The sequence below is a fragment of the Dipodomys spectabilis genome, unplaced genomic scaffold (assembly GCF_019054845.1).
Source record: "Dipodomys spectabilis isolate Male_0828 unplaced genomic scaffold, ASM1905484v1 ptg000147l, whole genome shotgun sequence".
Classification (NCBI taxonomy): domain Eukaryota; kingdom Metazoa; phylum Chordata; class Mammalia; order Rodentia; family Heteromyidae; genus Dipodomys; species Dipodomys spectabilis.
In genome coordinates, this window is record NW_024870824.1 from 16,734,991 (window position 1) to 16,753,257 (window position 18,267).

At 41.9% G+C, this 18,267-nt stretch overlaps 1 protein-coding gene across 1 annotated transcript in view; it reads right to left on the minus strand.

Annotated features, from left to right (window-relative positions):
- Positions 1 to 18,267, minus strand: part of Pde6a (phosphodiesterase 6A) — a 79,162-nt gene that overhangs the window by 43,419 nt on the left and 17,476 nt on the right. The window contains exon 5 of the mRNA XM_042692089.1: positions 13,710 to 13,784. Coding sequence (XP_042548023.1) covers positions 13,710 to 13,784 — 75 coding nt within the window. The remainder of the gene's footprint in view (positions 1 to 13,709; positions 13,785 to 18,267) is intronic.

Sequence of the window (18,267 nt, forward strand, 5' to 3'; positions counted from 1 at the left end):
GAGACCTAATGTTCCCATGTCTTGAAGCTGCTGGTGGGGATGTGGTCAAAAGGGAACACTCCTACACTCTTGGTGGGAATGTAAGCTGGTTCAACCACTCTGTAAAGCAGTATGGAAGTTCTTCAAAAGACTAAACATAGAGCTCCCCTATGACCCAGCAATCCCACTTCTGGGCATTTATCACAAGCAAGGCCACACTAGAGCTACCAGCACAACTATGTTTATTGCAGCATTATTTACCATAGCTAAGATACGGAACCAACCCAGATGCCCCTCAGTAGATGAATGGATCGAGAAAATATGGTACATATACATAATGAAATGTTATGCTTCTATCAGAAAGAATGACATTGCCCCTTTTATAAGGAAATGGAAAGACTTGGAAAAAAATCATTAAGTGAAGTAAGACCCAAAGAAACATAGGCTCTATCTCTGAGCTTTTATGCTCAAGACTAGTGTTCTACCACTTAAGCCACAGCTCTGCTTCCAGAATTTTTGTTGGTTAATTGGAGAGAAGAGTCTCATGGACTTTCCTGACCTGGCTTTGAACCTCGATCCTGTGCTCTCAGATTTTCTACATAGTTAGGATTATAGGGATGAGCCATCGTTGCTCAGATACCTTCTTTTATTCTTTACATGAAAAAGAGCACATAAAATGTATTATATGTCTAAGACATGGGAGTATCTAACTCTCAGATCATGTTCATTACTGTCACTGGCCCTGTGGTTTTCAGGAAGCACCAAGTTTGCCCAGCTAGCTCCCTCTTGGGTCTGTGCTGCCTTCTAGTACTGGATCCTGTGTGGACCTTTAGGATTCAGTATGCACTGGACCCAGGGGCTGAGATCTGGGGCTGAGATCTGATGTTTTCTAAGAGGATCTGGAGGTAGAATGCAAGAAGAAAGAGATAAAGACTGCAGCTAGACTTCAGAAAGTGAGGAAAGTGGAAAGGAGGTTCCTATCTTTTTAGCTTCATGGTCAAATCAGCTAGCTCTCAGTTCAGGGCCACGACCATGGTCAAGGCACTTGTCCTTCGAACTTATCATCTAGAAATTTCTCTTTGCTGTGTCATTGCTTAGAAACTTGCTTCATTCTCTAAAAGCAGATCTGTGCGATTATATTCATTTCTAGCATGCATTTTGATTTGGGCAGGTGACTCCATTTCCTACTTCTCTGGGGGAGATTCTATTAACTTATCAGATGTTGTATGTTCAAAAGTGATGGGCAAGTTAGTACCTATTTCCAAAAGGGATAACTGAGCCTCAGAGCAAGAGAGAGGGAGAGAGGGAGGGAGACAAGGAAAGAAGGAAGGAGGGAGGGAGGGAGAATGCAAAGACTCATTTAGCGTGAGACAGTGAGCCAACACCAGGGCCAGGCTCTTCAACCCAGCTCAGTCTCTCTGCTGTGACACTTGAGGTTAATAGCTTCAAAGCATGTTACCCCATCTGCATCGTTATCATCTGAGACAAGCCCATTCTGGGTATATTCCAGGGGCCAGTGCTGCTCTGCAAGATAGCTGTTACTATTCTATAATGAGGTAAAGACAGAAATTGGGAGTCACTCTTAGAAACCTTTATAGCAATTTGACTGTGTTTGATTAGATCTATGGAATCTAATTCAGAGAAAGGGAGCCAAAAGTTGAGTCTCTCAACATAATAGGCTTAACTATCTCACTGGAACAACTTGAGGCTGAGTTTACAGAATCCCACCTTTTTACCACGCCCTAAGTAAACACCCTGCAGCTGCTTCGGCCAATGAAGCTTCCTTAACGGCCAAGGATTCCAAGCATATAAATACAGCTGTGTGAAAAATAAAATTTAGCAGCAGCAGCTTGATCAGAATCCCTGTCTTGCTGTCATTCTTCGTGTCTCTTGTCCCTTCATTCCTTCTCGTTTAGGTTCATTGCCCTCGTTGAAGTCCTGCAGGTCGGGACACTTCTGTTCTTGTTTTGATAAAGTTTTTTTTTTGTCCAGTTGTGGGGTCTAAACTCTGGGCCTGGGTGCTGTCCCTCAGCTCTTCAGCTCAAGGTTAGCCGCTCTACCACTTGAGCCACAGCTTATGTGGTGCTGAGGAATCGAACCCAGGGCCTCATGCATGCAAGGCAAGCGCTCTACCACGGAGCCACCTTCCCAGCCCCAAGTTTTTTTATTTTCATAACAATACAGTTATATTGAAAAGCATCAGACCAAAAATGGATTGGAATTTTAAACCAACCAAACTCTTTCTATATAATAGGCAATGTGAGAAGTACTATCTGAGAAAGTTAAATGCAGATACCTGGGCTCCACCCCAAGTTTCCTCACTCAACTTCCACAGAGAAGAATTACTGGTCTAATCAAGGGTGTGTGGATAGGTGATTGGCAATGGTGCCAACTTCAGCATGGAGAAGCCACATTCCTCAAAGCACAGCACCAGCAACCATGTGGGGACTGAACACTGCTGGTGGCAAAATCCAGCTGAACAAAGGCAAAAGTTAGAACTGCTCAGTGGTGTGGGCTGCAAAGGGAGCAGAGCGCTCGGAAGCACACAATGGGAGGCTAAATGACCCCATAGCATAATGGAATAAATGCAGCTAAGACTTAGCATAAGGCAAAAAGACTTGCCCTGTATTCTTAGTTATAGTATGTCTGCTCTCTGGACCTCAGTTTCCTCAGCTGCAAAATCAGATCAGTGGTGTGTATTTATTTGCTTGTCACTGGTACTGTCAACATCCTTTCCCAGAAGAGCCCAATCATATGAAACTGCCCTCTTGGAAGTCAAGCTGGGCACAGAGACCCTGCCACTCTCTTGTTCTCTCTCACTCCCTTTTTGACCTCCTTCCCGCTCTGCCCCATTAATTCATGGGCAAGGCGACTGCTACCAACTCTAGGATTCAAACATATGATTAGCTGGGCATTGGTGGCTCATGCTTATAATTCCGGCTAGTCAGGATACTGAAATATGTAGATTGCAGTTCAGAGCCAGCCCTGACAGGAAAGTCCATGAGACTTTTATCTCCAGTTAACCACCAAAAAGCCAGGAATGGAGCTACTATAGCTCAAGTGGTAGAGACTAGCCTTGAGCACAAAAGGTCACTGAGTTTAAGCCCCAGGACATGCACCAAAAAAACAAAAAAGGATAATTAGTGAGGGACAAAACTGGACACTGGACTGGCTCATTTCTAAAGTCTCTCCCAAACAATGAAGGCACTGTACTCAAAACATGTTGGATTGAAACCTTTTTTTTTTTTTTTACAATGACTTAAGATTAACTCCAAGGCTTTCATTAGGAAGGTGATTAAATAAGTATGGATGCTTCACTATTCAAAGGAATGACATTCCAATAAACCCACTGTCAGCTGAAAATACTGTGAGTCAGAGTACCTTGAATACATCTAACCTCAGAGCACCTAGCTGAGCCACACAGTGTGCTGTGGAGTGTTGGCTGTTTCCCATCATGAGCTCATGGCTGACTGGGAGCTGTAGCTCATTGTGGCTGACCAGCCTTGTGATTGGCTGACCAGCTTTGTGACTGGCTGACCAGCTTTGTGATTGGTTGACCAGCCTTGTGATTGGCTGACCAGCCTTGTGATTGGCTGACCAGCCTTGTGATTGGCTGACTAAGCTTGTGAAAGAGTATAGTATTGTGAAAGAGTATAGTATAGTATCATCACTAGCCCAAAACAAGATCCAAACTCACAAGTATCTAGTTTCTACCAAATGCCTATCATTTTCCATCATCATTAAGTTGTAAAATGTAAGTGCAAGTCAGGGAATGTGTGTGCCTAATCTGGGGATACCTAGCATTTTTCCAATGACATGTCTGTGTCATGCATGCTGAGAACAAAACATGGCAAGGTAAGCTGTTAGTGAAAGAAAGCACAGAAGAGAACCACATGCTTGTTGAGGGAAGGAGTGGTAGAATATGTCTCCTGAGTCTGATTATCCACCAGCATCCCAGCAAAATGGGCTGATGACCCAGCTGCCTTGATTAGACTTGAATCATATGGTGCAAATCTTTCCCAGTTCTCATATTTCATTTCTCTTTGTAGTTAGTTTCAATAAGTATGAAAATTTTTTCTACAACTTTTTATTTGTTTTTTTTATTTTGGGGGGGGGGGTCCGGTCGTGGGGCCTGAACTCTGGGCCTGGGCGCTGTCCCTCAGCTCTTCAGCTCAAGGCTAGCGCTCTACCACTTGAGCCACCTTCCCAGCCCTTTTATTTGTTTTTATAGTGCCTGGAGATGGAATCCAGAGCCTCACACAAGCCAGGCAAGCATTCTACGCCCCTCACACAAACCATTTAAAAATGGTGAAGCTGTCCCCTGTAAGTAGCTCTGAAGTTATTTTCACTGGTTGAGGAGGACATAGAGTTCCAGATCTTCTTGACCACATTTGTGCTTTTTCTTGAGGGCTGTAGGGACTTGGCCTGCTTGCAGTCTGTACTTCCAGCAAGCCCAAGGCACTGGCACCTGGCAAGCTGCCCTACCCATGAATCTTTACAAAGGTTACAAACCGGCGACTTTGAAAAGTTTCCAGGAAAATGAATTTGCTTTCAGAAAAGGCAACAAAAAACTCAGTGTGTTTTAGGTAAAGAGGGCCTTTTCTACTCACTGCAGTTCAGTTAAACCATCCTCAAGGCTATATTCAAATATGAACTCACCAGACTCTGCAAAATCAAAGCTGAGCCATCAAGGGCACTTTTGTTTACCTCCCAGTGAACAGCTACTCTCAAACACATGGGCCTTTAAAAACCCCATGTGAAAAACAGCAGTTTAGCTGGAAATATGGACGTTTTTAAATGAGAGGGTTTTATTCATGAAGCCTAACTAGCCTATATAGCTTTAGGGGGGGTGGTCCAGTCATGGGGCCTGAACTCTGGGCCTGGGCGCTATCCCTCAGCTCTTCAGCTCAAGGCTAGCGCTCTACCACTTGAGCCACAGCACCACTTCCGACTTTTTCTTTTAGCTTATGTGGTGCTGAGGAATCAAACCCAGGGCCTCAGGCATGCAAGGCAAGCACTCTACCACTGAGCCACCTTCCCAGCTCCCCTATATAGCTTTATAGTTAACATATACACACACATGCACACATACACATACATACTACACCTTATTTTTAAGAGGAGATGAAACGAGACACAGTTGCAGCCAGGGAGATTTAGACCTAAGCTTTGGGATGGTGAACTGGTCAAATCCCAACAAAAACCGCATTGCTAGTATGAATGTGGAAGATGAAGTGTGAGGATCATGTCAGACAGCTAAAAGACACATGAGAAGCAAAGATGTCAGGCAGTCTCCAAAGGGAAAAGTATCTTAGGCTTAAATTGATGCAAATGGTTTGACTCCTCAGAATCTTTCTTCAACTGTCTAATAAACATATTGAGAAGAGTAAATGCCATAGAACAGGTAAAGGCTCAATTCAGCAAGTTACGGTGGGATGCTAGAGGATCTATTCTGTGTCGGTGTGAGACAAGCTTCAGTGGCCTCAGCCCTGTGAGGCAAGCATGCTGGCCCCAGCACAAGGGATAAGGAAGGGAAGGGGTCTGGAGGTGACCCAATGTCACTGGAAGAGCTGGTGGAGCAGATGACAGAACACAGGCATCTTCCCAGTATGCCCTCATTCTTTCTGGATGATCTGCCTCTGGCCAATACTGGGGTTTGTGTCTGGGCTTCTGTTCAAGTCTGTGTATGCTTTTCTCATGGCTGTGTCTGAGCCCTGGAATTGACATTGTCGATGGACAACACTCAGTGAGGGAGAAAAACCAAAGACCCAAGAGGTGGCTTGACTAAGTTTACGCTGAAGATAGCAAGCAACCAACAGCAAACTCTTTTGTTTCTGAACCATGGGTTTTTCCATCACAACCTCATGCCTCTTACTCTTTTTTTTTTCTTTTATGGATGGTCGTGGGGCCTGAACTCTGGGCCTGGGCTCTGTCCCTCAGCTCTTCAGCTTAAGGCTAGCATTCTACTACTTGAGCCACAGCGCCACTTCCTCATGCCTCTTACTCTTGAAAGAAGAAAGGGTTTGCTTCATGATATGGGGAAACATTTAGAGAAAGAAAAGATGAAATGTGATTCCACATTTAGACAATGTGATCACTGTTAACTTTTGAGCACTTACCACAGTTAAAGCACTTTGGCTTCTATGTGCAAAGACTTAAAAAGTCCTTTTTTTTTTTTTTAGCCAGATACCAATGTCTTACACCTGTAATCCTAACTGCTCAGGAGACTGAGATCTGAGGATCCTAGTTTGAAGCCAGCCTAGACAGAAAAATCTGAGAGATTCTTATCTCCAAATAACCAGCAAGAAACTAAAAGTCAGGCATGGCATAAGTGGTAGAGCATCAAGCTTGAATGAAAAGCCAGACCAAGAGTATGAGGCTCTAGGTTCAAGCCACAGGACCAGCTTCAAGTCTCTGAGTTCAAGACACAGGACACACACACGGACACACACACACACACACACACACACACACACACACACACACACACACACACCCCTTTTTTTCATAAATTACAAGGAACCAATTTCTCCAGCAAGTAAAAGTAAAAACTGGGACATTAGGCAGACACAGAGGTTACCATTATAGCTGCTTATTTGGATTAGGATTCCAGGTCAGCCTGGACAAAAGGGCCCCATCTCAACAACAACCACCAGAAAACAAAAACAAAAAAAACCCATCCCAAAACAAAACAAAAGCTGGGCATTGTGGAAAACATCTATCACCTTGGACATGTATGAACCTTAAATAGGACACTAAATGTTGTCCCGGCTGGTGAGATCATAAACATGAGATCCTATTTAAGAAATAACTAAAAGCAAAAAGACTAAGGGTGTGGCTAAAGTTATAGACTATCTGCCTAGCAAGCACAAGGCCTAGCAAGTCATCTGGAATACTTTTAGGCATACTGTTATAGGCTGACATTGTGACAAAACAAAGTGTTGGACTGAATTTGTTTTGCCTTTTTCCTTCTAGTGTCCAGTGCACATGGGTTAAGTTCTAGAGATGTTCCATTATAAGGTAGGGTTCTGCTTGGACTCCACCACAGGTGTGTTTCTAGGACTAGATTGTTGAAGGGTAAGGCTCATTGTGCCAGACTCATGTTGACTACCTTGTAGTCAAGGGAAAATATTGATTACCTCCTCCTTGGAGAAGGTACCACAACATACCTCCAATATTACCAAATCTTTTTTATAAACTAGGATCCTTCTTGTGACTTGTCTGTGACAATTTTCGACATCGCGCCAATTTTTTTAAAAATTGATGTTAGCAAACCATCTCAACAGAGGCATGTTCTCAATGAACTCATGTTTCTCACCTTTGTAAAATGAGATTTAGCCCTCGCTTGTTCTGAAGTTTGATAATTTTCCTTCTTCTGTACCTTTGGCAATGAAGAATATATCTCCTTATATCCAGATTTTCCTAGACTATTAGAGTCTATAGCTCCCATTGCCAAGCCTTTAGCATAGCTTCAATCCCTAAACTGTACTTGCCTGTGTCCTGTCTGATTTCATCAAAGTAATATCTATTAATTTCTTCTCTTGAATAAACATTAAGCTGGGAAGGACTTCAGTAATCAGCTCAACAGCTTGCTTAAATCTGTTTCCACCATCATATGATATATCAATTTATTTTACATTTGTGTGTGTGTGTGTGTGTGAGAGAGAGAGAAAGAGAGAGAGAGAGAGAGAGAGAGAGAGAGAGAGAGAGAGAGAGAGAGAGAGAGAGAGAGAGAAAGGTAGGTCCTGGAGCTTGAACTCAGGACTTTGAGCTCTTAACTTTTTCTCTTGAAGGTAGTGCTCTACCATTTGGATTATGCTTCCAGCCCAGATTTTTAGAATTATATTTGTATTATCTTATTTTGTATATATTTTATTGTAAAAATACTGTACAGAGGGGTTACAGTTATGTATTATCTTTAAATAGTTGTACAACGGAGTTCAACAAATCAGTTTATGAATACAATGCATCTTGATCAATGTCATTCTTCCTCCAAACCTAACCTCTCCCCTCAATATTTCATAGAATATGCATTGACTATTATAACTACATGCTTTCCTTCTTCCTCCTCTCTTCATCTACTCTCCTTCCTTTAATTACCCCTACACCCATCCCCCCACCTTTCAAGTACCAGTTTTCTGGTTTTCAGTTTGGGGGGCTGTGTTTTAGTCTTTCTAAAGAATTACATCGATCAAATTCAACCATACAAACACCATATTTCAGTTAAAACATTTGTGTACACATTGTGTTTGCTTGTATGTTTATAAATTAGTTCTAGCTTCCACATATATGAGAGACTATATGTCTTTTCTCTCTCTGAACCTGACCAACTTCACTTAACATTATTTTTTTTCCAGGACCATTCATTCCTTTGCAAATGATGTAATATCATTCTTTCTAGTGGAAAGTAAATTTCCATTGGGCAGGTATACCTTATTTTCTTGATCCATACATCCAGTGAGGGGCATCTTCCAGCCTAGATTTTTCAATTCAGAGCCTGAGCTATTTTGCTTAAGACTAGTGCTCTACTACTTGGGCCACAGCAATACTTCTGGCTTTTTGGTAATTAGTAGGAGATAAGAGTCTCATGGACTTTCCTGCCCAGGGTGGCTTCAAACTCTAATCTCTGATCTCAGTTTCCTGAGTAATTAGGATGACAGGCATATGCCACCAGCGCCCGGCTACAGCCTAGATTTTTGCTGGCTTATTGAAAACAAGAGTCTCTCAGACTTTTCTGACCTGTTGGCTTCAAATCTTGATCCTTAGATCTCAGTAGCTAAATTACAGGTATGAGCCCAATTTAATTTTTCAGGTGCCCAACTGAATTTTAAACTTTTGATTATAACCTTGAACATATCAAAATGGCTAATTCTAGGTTTTTATTTGTTTATTTTATAACTTTAACATCTACTCATCTTTTAACTATTATAATCTTGATTCTAGATTTTCTAGAGAAAGCATTAAATATGATGCTAAAAGTAGCCAAGGACACTAACGAAACTTTGTTGTTTCTGAGGCTGGGAAGGTGGATCAGTGGTAGAGCGCTTGCCTTGTGTGCATGAGGCCATGGGTTCAATTCCTCAGCACCGCATAAGCAAACAGAAAAAAGCTGGAAGTGGCGCTGTGGCTCAAGTGGAAGAGCACTAGCCTTGAGCTAAAGAGCTGAGGGACAGCGCCCAGGCCCAGAGTTCAGGCCCCACGACTGGACCCAAAAAAACAAAACAAAAAAAACTTTGTTGTTTCTAAGCAATGTACTGTCAGATCCTATGGTTACTGCACCTAAAAATATCATAATAAGCAAATCAAGGTCCTTAACTTCAGATTGTAGAACTTTCCTCCAGTAGGAAGATGATCCCCTTCATTTCTTGGGGTCTGTAGAATACTGGATATCCACCAAAATATCAAGGCCACTTTATAATTCAAATGGAACTAACTTTTGAAACTCTATCCCTTCTGAACACTAGGGCCATCTCCAAGAAACAGCTCAAAATTTGTTTGGAAATGTCTGGGATCTCTAGGACCTGGGTTGTAAAGTCAGCTGAGTTACCTGAGACAGACCCAATCATATTCATTTTGTCTCCAGAAAAATCAGCCATACAGTAGTTTCTGCTGCTCACTGAACGTAATTACATGGTCTTTCCAAAGTCTTTTTCTACACTGAGGTTTGATTTGTGGACTTGTGCTTGCAGAGCAGGTGCTCTACTACTTGAGTCACATCCCAGTCTCTTTAGTATTTGTTATTTTTCAAATATGGTCTTCTACTATGTCCTGTCTGGCCTGAACTGTCATCCTATTTAAACTTCCCTCATAGCTGAAATAGCAGGTGCATACCACCATGCCTCGCTTTTATTGATTGAAATGTTATCTCTCCAACTTTTTGCCAGGGCTGGCCTTCATCTACAGTCCTTCTGATCTCTACCTCCTTCATACTTAGGACTGAGCCACTGGCACCCAGGTAATGTTCTCATTCTTAAATGGGCAAAACATGAGGTATACTTACTGCTGCTCTGTTTCTTTAGATTTGTGCAGGACTTCTCCTGTTTCCTGTGAATGTGCCAAAAAGTACACACATGCTACACTAAGCCACTGCCTGACTGCTGGAGGTGCGGCTCAAGTTATCATGTGCTTGCCTGAGTTCAAAATCCTAAGACTGACAACAATTTTAAACTGGAATCTGAAAGTTGTGCTGTAAGTTGTGTTGTAGGGAACTTCCTGTTATACATGCACAGTGACTGTTTAACTACTTTGAAAGGTTCAAAGTCAAGGTTGATCTTTCCTTCTTCTGATACAGTTGCTCCACCAGTAAACAACCAGTAAAGTTTGAGTCCTGGGTGTAGAGAATTAAGGACTCCCAGAAGGGAAAGGTGGTTTACTCAACTTAATGTCAGGTGAGGTTTCAGGCTCATTGACTCACATTTTCCATTAATGAGATAGGAAAGGTCTTTGATAGGAAGTCAGTGATAAGCAGCTGCCTTTGCTGCAGCCTCCTGTAAGCTCTTAAGGAGCTTCTTAGGACTAGTTGCCTGGCTCAAGCTATAGAGTTCCTAACCTGGCAAGCACAAAGGCTTACCTGAGTCCAAACTCCATACTGAAAAAAAAGAAAAGAAAAGAAAAGAGAAAGGGGAAAGGAAAAAAAGCCAAGGAGTTCTTGATCTTCCAGATTTCTGCATTCCTGTCAGGAACACTATGATTGTCCACTCTCTCCTCAACTCCCCTTCTGCCAATCCTGGGAGGCTCTGACCTAGGGCTCCATGCCAGCTTCCTTTCTCCAGGCTCCCAGAAGTGTTGCTGTCCAATCACGTGAGGCCTCAAAAAGAAAACCTTAACTGTGAGTGTGCCGGCCAAACTACTGCTTATGCTTCCTACTCTACTTCCTTCCTTCCTTCCTTCCTTCCTTTCCTTTCTCTCTTTCTCTCTCTCTTTCTTTCTTTCTTTCTTTCTCTCTCTCTTTCTTTCTTTCTCTCTTTCTTTCGCTCTTTCTTTCTCTCACTCTTTCTTTCTTCTTTCTTTCTTTCTTTCTTTCTTTCTTTCTTTCTTTCTTTCTTTCTTTCTTTCTTTCTTTCCTTTCTTTCTCTTTTGCTACCAGTAATGGGGCTTGAACTCATGTTCCGGGTGCTATTCCTTAGCTGTTTTACTCAAGGCTGGCACTCTACCATTGAGCCATACCTCCACTTCTGGCTTTTTAATGATTATTTGGAGATCAGAGTCACACAGACTTTCCTACTTGGGCTGGCTTTGAACCTTGACCCTCAGACCTCAGCCTTCTGAGTAGCTAGGATTACAGAGATGAGCCATTAGCACCCAATCGCCACTGCTGCCTCCTCCCCTCTTCCTCTTCCTCCTTCCCCTCCTCCCCTCTTCCTCCTTTCCTCCTCATCCTCACCACCCCCTTTTGATATTCAAGCACTCTACCACATGAGCTATATACACTAAAGCCACTTCCCAGTCTCAAAACTTCTTGAGCTGGTCAAAGGATGGACATCTCTTCTTGGCCTGATGCTCAATAAGAAAATGTCCTAATCACTTCAGTCTCAATGACTGGGGCACTTGTGGATGAAAAGCCATAGTAATTATAGTATGATATTTCTTTGGCTTTCCTATAGCTGGAGATGACATCTGATCTAAGGGCTTAGCTCAGATTTCAGACTGTCAAAGAAGTCAAGGAAATGGGAATGAATTGAGCTGGTGATGTCTGAGAGCAGTGGCAACTCTATTTCAGTTCTTTCGTTTTTAATTTTCCAGAAGATACAGGCTCAACTGACATGTGAACTACAAAAAGAGTCTCATCCACTGGGAGCATGTCAACCAAGACAACATAAAAACAAAGAAGCTATACTTTAAAAAAAAAAAAAAACTCTCCTTAAAAAGAATATGCGTTGGGGCTGGGAAGGTGGCTCAGTGGTAAAGTGCTTGCTTTGCATGCATGAGTCTCTGAGTTTGATTCCTCAGCACCACACAAACAGAAAAAGCCAGAAGTGGCATTGTGGCTCAAGTGGTAGAGCGCTAGCCTTGAGCTGAAGAGCTGAGGGACAGCACCCAAGCCCTGAGTTCAAGCCCCACAACCGGCAAAAAAAAAAGTGTCAGGCTAGAAGTTGGAGTGCAGTAGTAGAGCATGTACTTGGCATTCTACAGGCTCTACTGGATGGCAATAAGTTACAACAGCCATTTTGGATAAAGCACACCAAACAGACAGAACAGATTCCAAGTGTGAACTATTCTGATGTGTAGAGGAAACTCACCAAGGTATTCACTTTGAATTTCTAGATTTTGGGTGAAGACTAATTAATATCTTACATACACAGCTCTTTCTTTGAAACATGGTTAGCGTTGGCTGGGTCGGATCAGGCCTCTAGAAGAAACTGATATACTATTTTATACTGACAATTCTTACAAGGAAAGAGTCAGACTAAAATTCAGGGCAGGACCCTCTTGCTTACTTGTGCTAGATTCCCTCAACTAAGATCAGTTCATTATTTGACAGATTCCACAGGACACTTGAGTGCCAGATCTGTGTATAACATATTCATATCTAAAACCTATTATTTCAGCTTCTCAAAAGTGATTGGGGATAAATGCTAATGTCTCAACCTATACTCCTAGCTACTCAGGAAGCTGAGGTACTCTGAGGATTGTGGTTTGAGGTCAGCCCAGGCAGAAAAGTCTGAAACTCTCTCTTTTTTTTTTTTTTGGTGGTGGGGGGGGGTGTCCAGTCACGGGGCCTGAACTCTGGGCCTGGGTGCTGTCCCTCAGCTCTTCAGCTCAAGGCTAGCGCTCTACCACTTGAGCCACAGCACCACTTCCAGCTTTTTTCTGTTTGCTTATGTGGTGCTGAGGAATCCAACCCAGGGCTCAGGCATGCTAGGCAAGCGCTCTTCCATTGAGCTACCTTCCCAGCTCAAGTCTGAAACTCTTATCTCCAATAAACTACTCACTATTGGCACTGTGGCTCAAGTGGTAGAGCACTAGCCTTGAGGACAAAGAGGCTAAGGGACAGTGCCCTGGGCCTGAATTCAAGCCCCAGGACAGGCAATAATTAATAATAACAATAATAATAATAATTGCCTCATTTTTGCAATAAGACCACCAGATGAGACCAGATGTCAGAAACTCAAATGTCTAGACAGCCAGATAGAGACATGAATGTGTGGATAGGAGCTCTGTCTGAGTTCTGAAAGGACAGCTGTTCCTTAGCATCAATCCAACTTGCCCTGTTGAATAGTAGGTATAATTTTGATTGACCTGCCATCTTTCTGAAATAAACAGAATCCAAATACTTATTGTTAGTTGACAATTCCATTTTTAAGAGTACAAACAAAAATATTAAACTAATGCAGTCAAAGAAGCATGTCTGTTGGTTGGAAATGATTTCCTGGTTACTAGTTGAGCACTCTAAATTAAATATAATGGTTCTTTTTAGTTCAAATTGTTTTCACCTCTTGATGGATAAATCTTACACAGAGTTTTTGACCTTTCTTGGAAACTTTATTCATATGTGAAATGAGGATATTCTCTGCTTTGTCTATTCTTCAGGTTGCTATGAACTCCAGCAAGATGTTGAAAACATTTTGTAAATGATAGGCCTTGGCAATTGTGATGAATTATTATATCTCAAAAAAAAACCTAATACAGAGAAGATTAATGCATATGTAAGAAAGAAAGATCCTATTATTTCTTGCACTTGAATTTCATTAAACATTTATTCATATTGAAAAGGTCAAAGAGAGACTTACCCTTCCATCTGGAGTCCTGGGACCAGAATAGGGAGGAGCCTCACCCATCAGAACTGGCCACACATCAAAAAACTCCTAGATGTGAAAAAAAAAAAATAGAATTACATGTTTTGAAAGTAAAAGAGATTGAGAAAAGAAATTCAACCATGAGTCACCTCTCAATGAATTTTGAAGGTGAGAAAAGCTCACTGAGACCTAAGAATATAAGATCAGAGACTCATTAGAATTAGAGGATAATCACATCAATCCTGTAAAATATTGATGAACCAGTAACCAAAACATGGAGGTTGAGCTGGGGTACCCTCAGTGTTAAAGGTCATGAAAGGAAACATGGTAAGTACATGATGTGGTAAGCCAAATTTATTGATAATGATGTTACAGATGTATAGGGGTACGAATTGAAAAGTTATCTTTATAAAGTGATCAGTGAAAACAGAAAAAAGTAAAAAAATCATGTGACTCCATTCTTTAACCAAGTATGATGAAACCATTAAAAACTCATTTACTGTAGGTGACTGGAATGAAATTGTAATTTAATTACAGATTCTTTATGGCTTTTGATAGCAGGAAAAATTTGTTTCCCAAATTAGAATGAAAGAAGATACAGCAGTCTCAAACCTAACAGTCACCTAGGTCCAATAAGAAAAGCTGACTTCTCTAATTCAAGCAGCTACTAAATCAATACTCATGGGACCATTAGCCTGACGCTGTCTCTATAATTTGAGTTTCTGTATAGCAAGTTGAGGTCTTATGAACAAACTGCAACCTAATTTAGTATATAAACAAACACCTGGGTTGGGAATGTAACTCAGTAATAGAGCACTTGTCTTCCATGTGTAAGGCCTAGGTTCTATGTTCATCACAGAAAGAAAGAAAGAGAGGAAGGAAGGAAGAAGGAAGGAAGGAAGGAAGGAAGAAAGAAAGAAAGTTTAAGAGTTACAGTAGACTTTTAGTATTCTTGGTTATGTGGTCTCAAAGAGACCACCACCGAGGGAAAAATATGTATGCTCAAGATTAATTTTTCCCCTAATGCTGTCCAACTTCTGCTTTAGCAGAAATCTAAAACTTTCATCATTTAAATTAAGCACTTACCTTTTACCTTGCTTGAAAGGGCACTATTTGCTTTTGTGGAGGAAGATTTTCACAGTATTAAGAGCAGTAGCCTGGTGATAGTGACTCATGCCTGTAATCCTAGCTACTCTAAAAGCTAAGATCTGAGAATCACCAGGAAGCTAGAGCAGACAGGAAAGTTTGTGAGACTCTTACCTCCAATTAACTACCAAAAGAAAGCTGGAAGTGGAGGTGTGGTTCAAGTGGTAGAATGCTAGCCTTGAGCAAAAAAAGCTCAGGGATAGAGTCCAGGCCCTGAGTTCAAGTCTGAGAACCGGGACTCTCTCTCTCTCTCTCTCTCTTTCTCTCTCTCTCTCTCTCTCTCACACACACACACACACACACACACAAAGAGCAGATCACATAAGGGTTTAGCACAACTGACAACATAAGCTGACTGCACCTTCACATTGACTGAGCTGTGAAGGCACACAAATGAATTGAAATCTTTTTGATTTTGAATTTTATTTTGATTTTTTTTGTTGGTCATGGGACTTGAACTCTGGACCTAGGCCCTGTCCCTGAGCTCTTCAGCTCAAGGCTAACACTCTACCACTTGAGCCACAGCACCACTTCCAGTTTTCTGGTAGTTAAGATAACAGTCTCATGGACTTTCTTGCCCAGGCTAGTGTTGAACCATGATCCTCAGATCTCAGGCTCCTGAGTAGCTAGGATTACAGGCATGAGCCATCAGTGCCCAGCTTATTTTTAATTAATTTTATTGGTGCTTTTATTCATTTTTTGACCAGTCAAAACTACATGTACTAAAGCCACAAGTAAAGTGGGCTTACTGGTATATTTTTTTGGTAACAAAATAGAGTTTCAACCAAACAGCAGATCCCCTCAATGCCACTCAAGTTGTTTCTGTACTTTACTCCTTAGCTCAGACTAGAAAAGACATCTTTCTGGTCTTGAATGTTGCCTTATTGATGAGTCATTCTGTGCTCAAGCCAGGCTTTGTTAAATTGATTTTGTCTTAAGTTTTCATTCAACATGGCTCAAGACAGAGATGAAAGAAACAGGAGAGATCTAAAAAAGGATCTGTACTGTCATGTAGCCTTAGAGGAGAAGCCATGGGGCCCTACATAGCTCTTGGCTACTTCTCCATTGGTTGGCTTCCTTTGAAAACAGAGCCACAAGGTGTATGGGCCAAGTCTGGGCCTGGCTGGTAAGACCTCCTTCCTTCAGGCCCCTCACTGTTCATTCAGCTTCTAACAGAGTTATAGTGGGGAGGATGCCAACCCTCACCAACTTGTTTTTCTTTTTTCTCATGATGGTTTGTTTATTCTGACATCGTCCAGAGGATATGCAGAAGGCAGTGACAGGAAATTCACACTCTTGGGCCATTTTTCCTGTTATGTCTTTTTCTTGATTACTGACAAGAAGTTCTGGGGAAAACTGAACTGCTTGCCACTACAACACAGATAAAGAAGACACAGTGGATGCCTAAGACATTTTTCTATCAAGATAATTTAGATATTTATGATAGCATTCATGGCCTAGATGTATTAAGTTTTGAGTCTTGCCAGTGATAGCTTGAGCAGGACCAAATCAAATTATTTCATGGGCCTTATACAGCCTCGTATGCCTTGTTACTCCCCAGCCCTAAGAAGACTTCACCGGCTTATGAAGAAGATAAGCAGGTTCTGTGGTAAGGTAGATGGACTGAGAAGCAAAATGGTAATGGAAGGAAAGAATACATGCTAGAAGAGTCCAGAAGAACAAATTATATTTGGCTGGTATATCCTGTGGCCAAACACATGAGCGCATCTGAGGACGGTCCCAAAGAGAAGAGAAATCATCACAGAGGTTTGTTAGAAAATGAAGCATACTTCTGTTCTCTCCCTCCTCTCTACCCTCTTTTTTCTTCCTTTATTTTTGTTCCCAATACTGAGGATGACACCCAGAGACTCAAGCATGCTAGGCAAAAACTTCACCAATGAACTAGGCATCACCCCTCATAGCTTTAATGAGCTAGAAGTATCATATCATACACAATGCTTTGGATATGTTGGAGTCTGAACCCCAAAAGTTCCTGTGCTGGAAGTTTGCTCTCCAGTATGGCAGTGCAAAGGTAGTGGAAACCTTAAGAGATGAGGTCTAGTGAGAAGTCTTTTTTTTGGGAGGGGGGTCCAGTCGTGGGCCTGAACTCTGGGCCTGGGCACTGTCCCTCAGCTCTTCAGCTCAAGGCTAGCGCTCTTGAGCCACAGTGCCACTTCCGGCTTTTTTCTTGTTGCTTATGTGGTGCTGAGGAATCGAACCCAGGACCTCATGCATGCAAGGCAAGCGCTCTACCACTGAGTTACCTTCCCAGCCCCTAGTGAGATGTCTTTAGGTCATTGAAGATATAGCCCTTGGAAGGGATTAATGTGGTTTTTGGTGACACCCATTAGTTCTGAGAGACAGCAGGTTGCTATAATGAGATCAAACCTAGCTCCTGAATCCCTCTGCCTTCCTGAATCCCTCTGGCTTCCTCTCTTACTGTATGACGGTTCACACACATAGCCCCAGTGCTGTGATGCAGCACACCAGGCCCTCACTAGGAACAGAGTAGATATGCCCAATTTTGGTCTTCCTGTCTCCAAGACTGGGAGCTAAATAAAAAAATAAGCTTTCTTGGAAAGTTCCCAACTTAAGGTATTTTATTTGTAAGCAGGAAATAGTTAATAATGTCATATAATTAAGTCACTTAAAGTGTACAGTTCAAGGACTAAAATGACTTTTTTCATAATGTCAGTAGCTTAGGTAAAAACTTAGATACTTAGTTCTTAGGGATTGGAAGTGCCTAGCTTACTTTTAATTGCTCAGACTGTCTAATTACTAGTCTTAGGGATGACTAAGTCAAAATAGTGTTTTCATTTTTGTGAGCGAGTTATGAGAGAGAGAGCAGAGGTCAAACACGATAGTGTGGTACGAGCTGAGCCTGGGTAAGTCCTGCAAATTAAGCACCTGGGAAGGAAGTCTTTGTTTACTTGGAAATCCTTTAGATAGTGCCCAAGATGCAGCTTAGTGGTAGGTGTGTGCTTGGTATGCACGAAGTCCTTGGTTTAGCCTCCAATACTGAAAATTAAACATCCACTGCAGTGGTGCCCACTGATAGTCCTACCTATTCAGAAGGCTAAGGCAAGAGGAATACTTGGGCTCAGGAGTTCAAGACCAGTCTGGGCAACACAGTGAGAACCCATCTAGAAAGGTGGGTGTAAGGAACAGGAGATAGAACATGAAAGAAAGAGGGGGAAAGAGGAAAGATGAAAGAAAGGAAAGGAGGAAGAGAGGGAAAAGAAAAGATAAATGAAAGTAAATTATTAAGGAATCATTTGAGTGACCCAGGCTCATGCCTGTAGTCCTAGCTACTTAGAGGCTAAGATCATAGGATTGCCATTTAAAGCCAGGAGGAAAAGTTCATGAGACTGTATCTCCAAAATTACTAACAAAATGCCAAATTGGA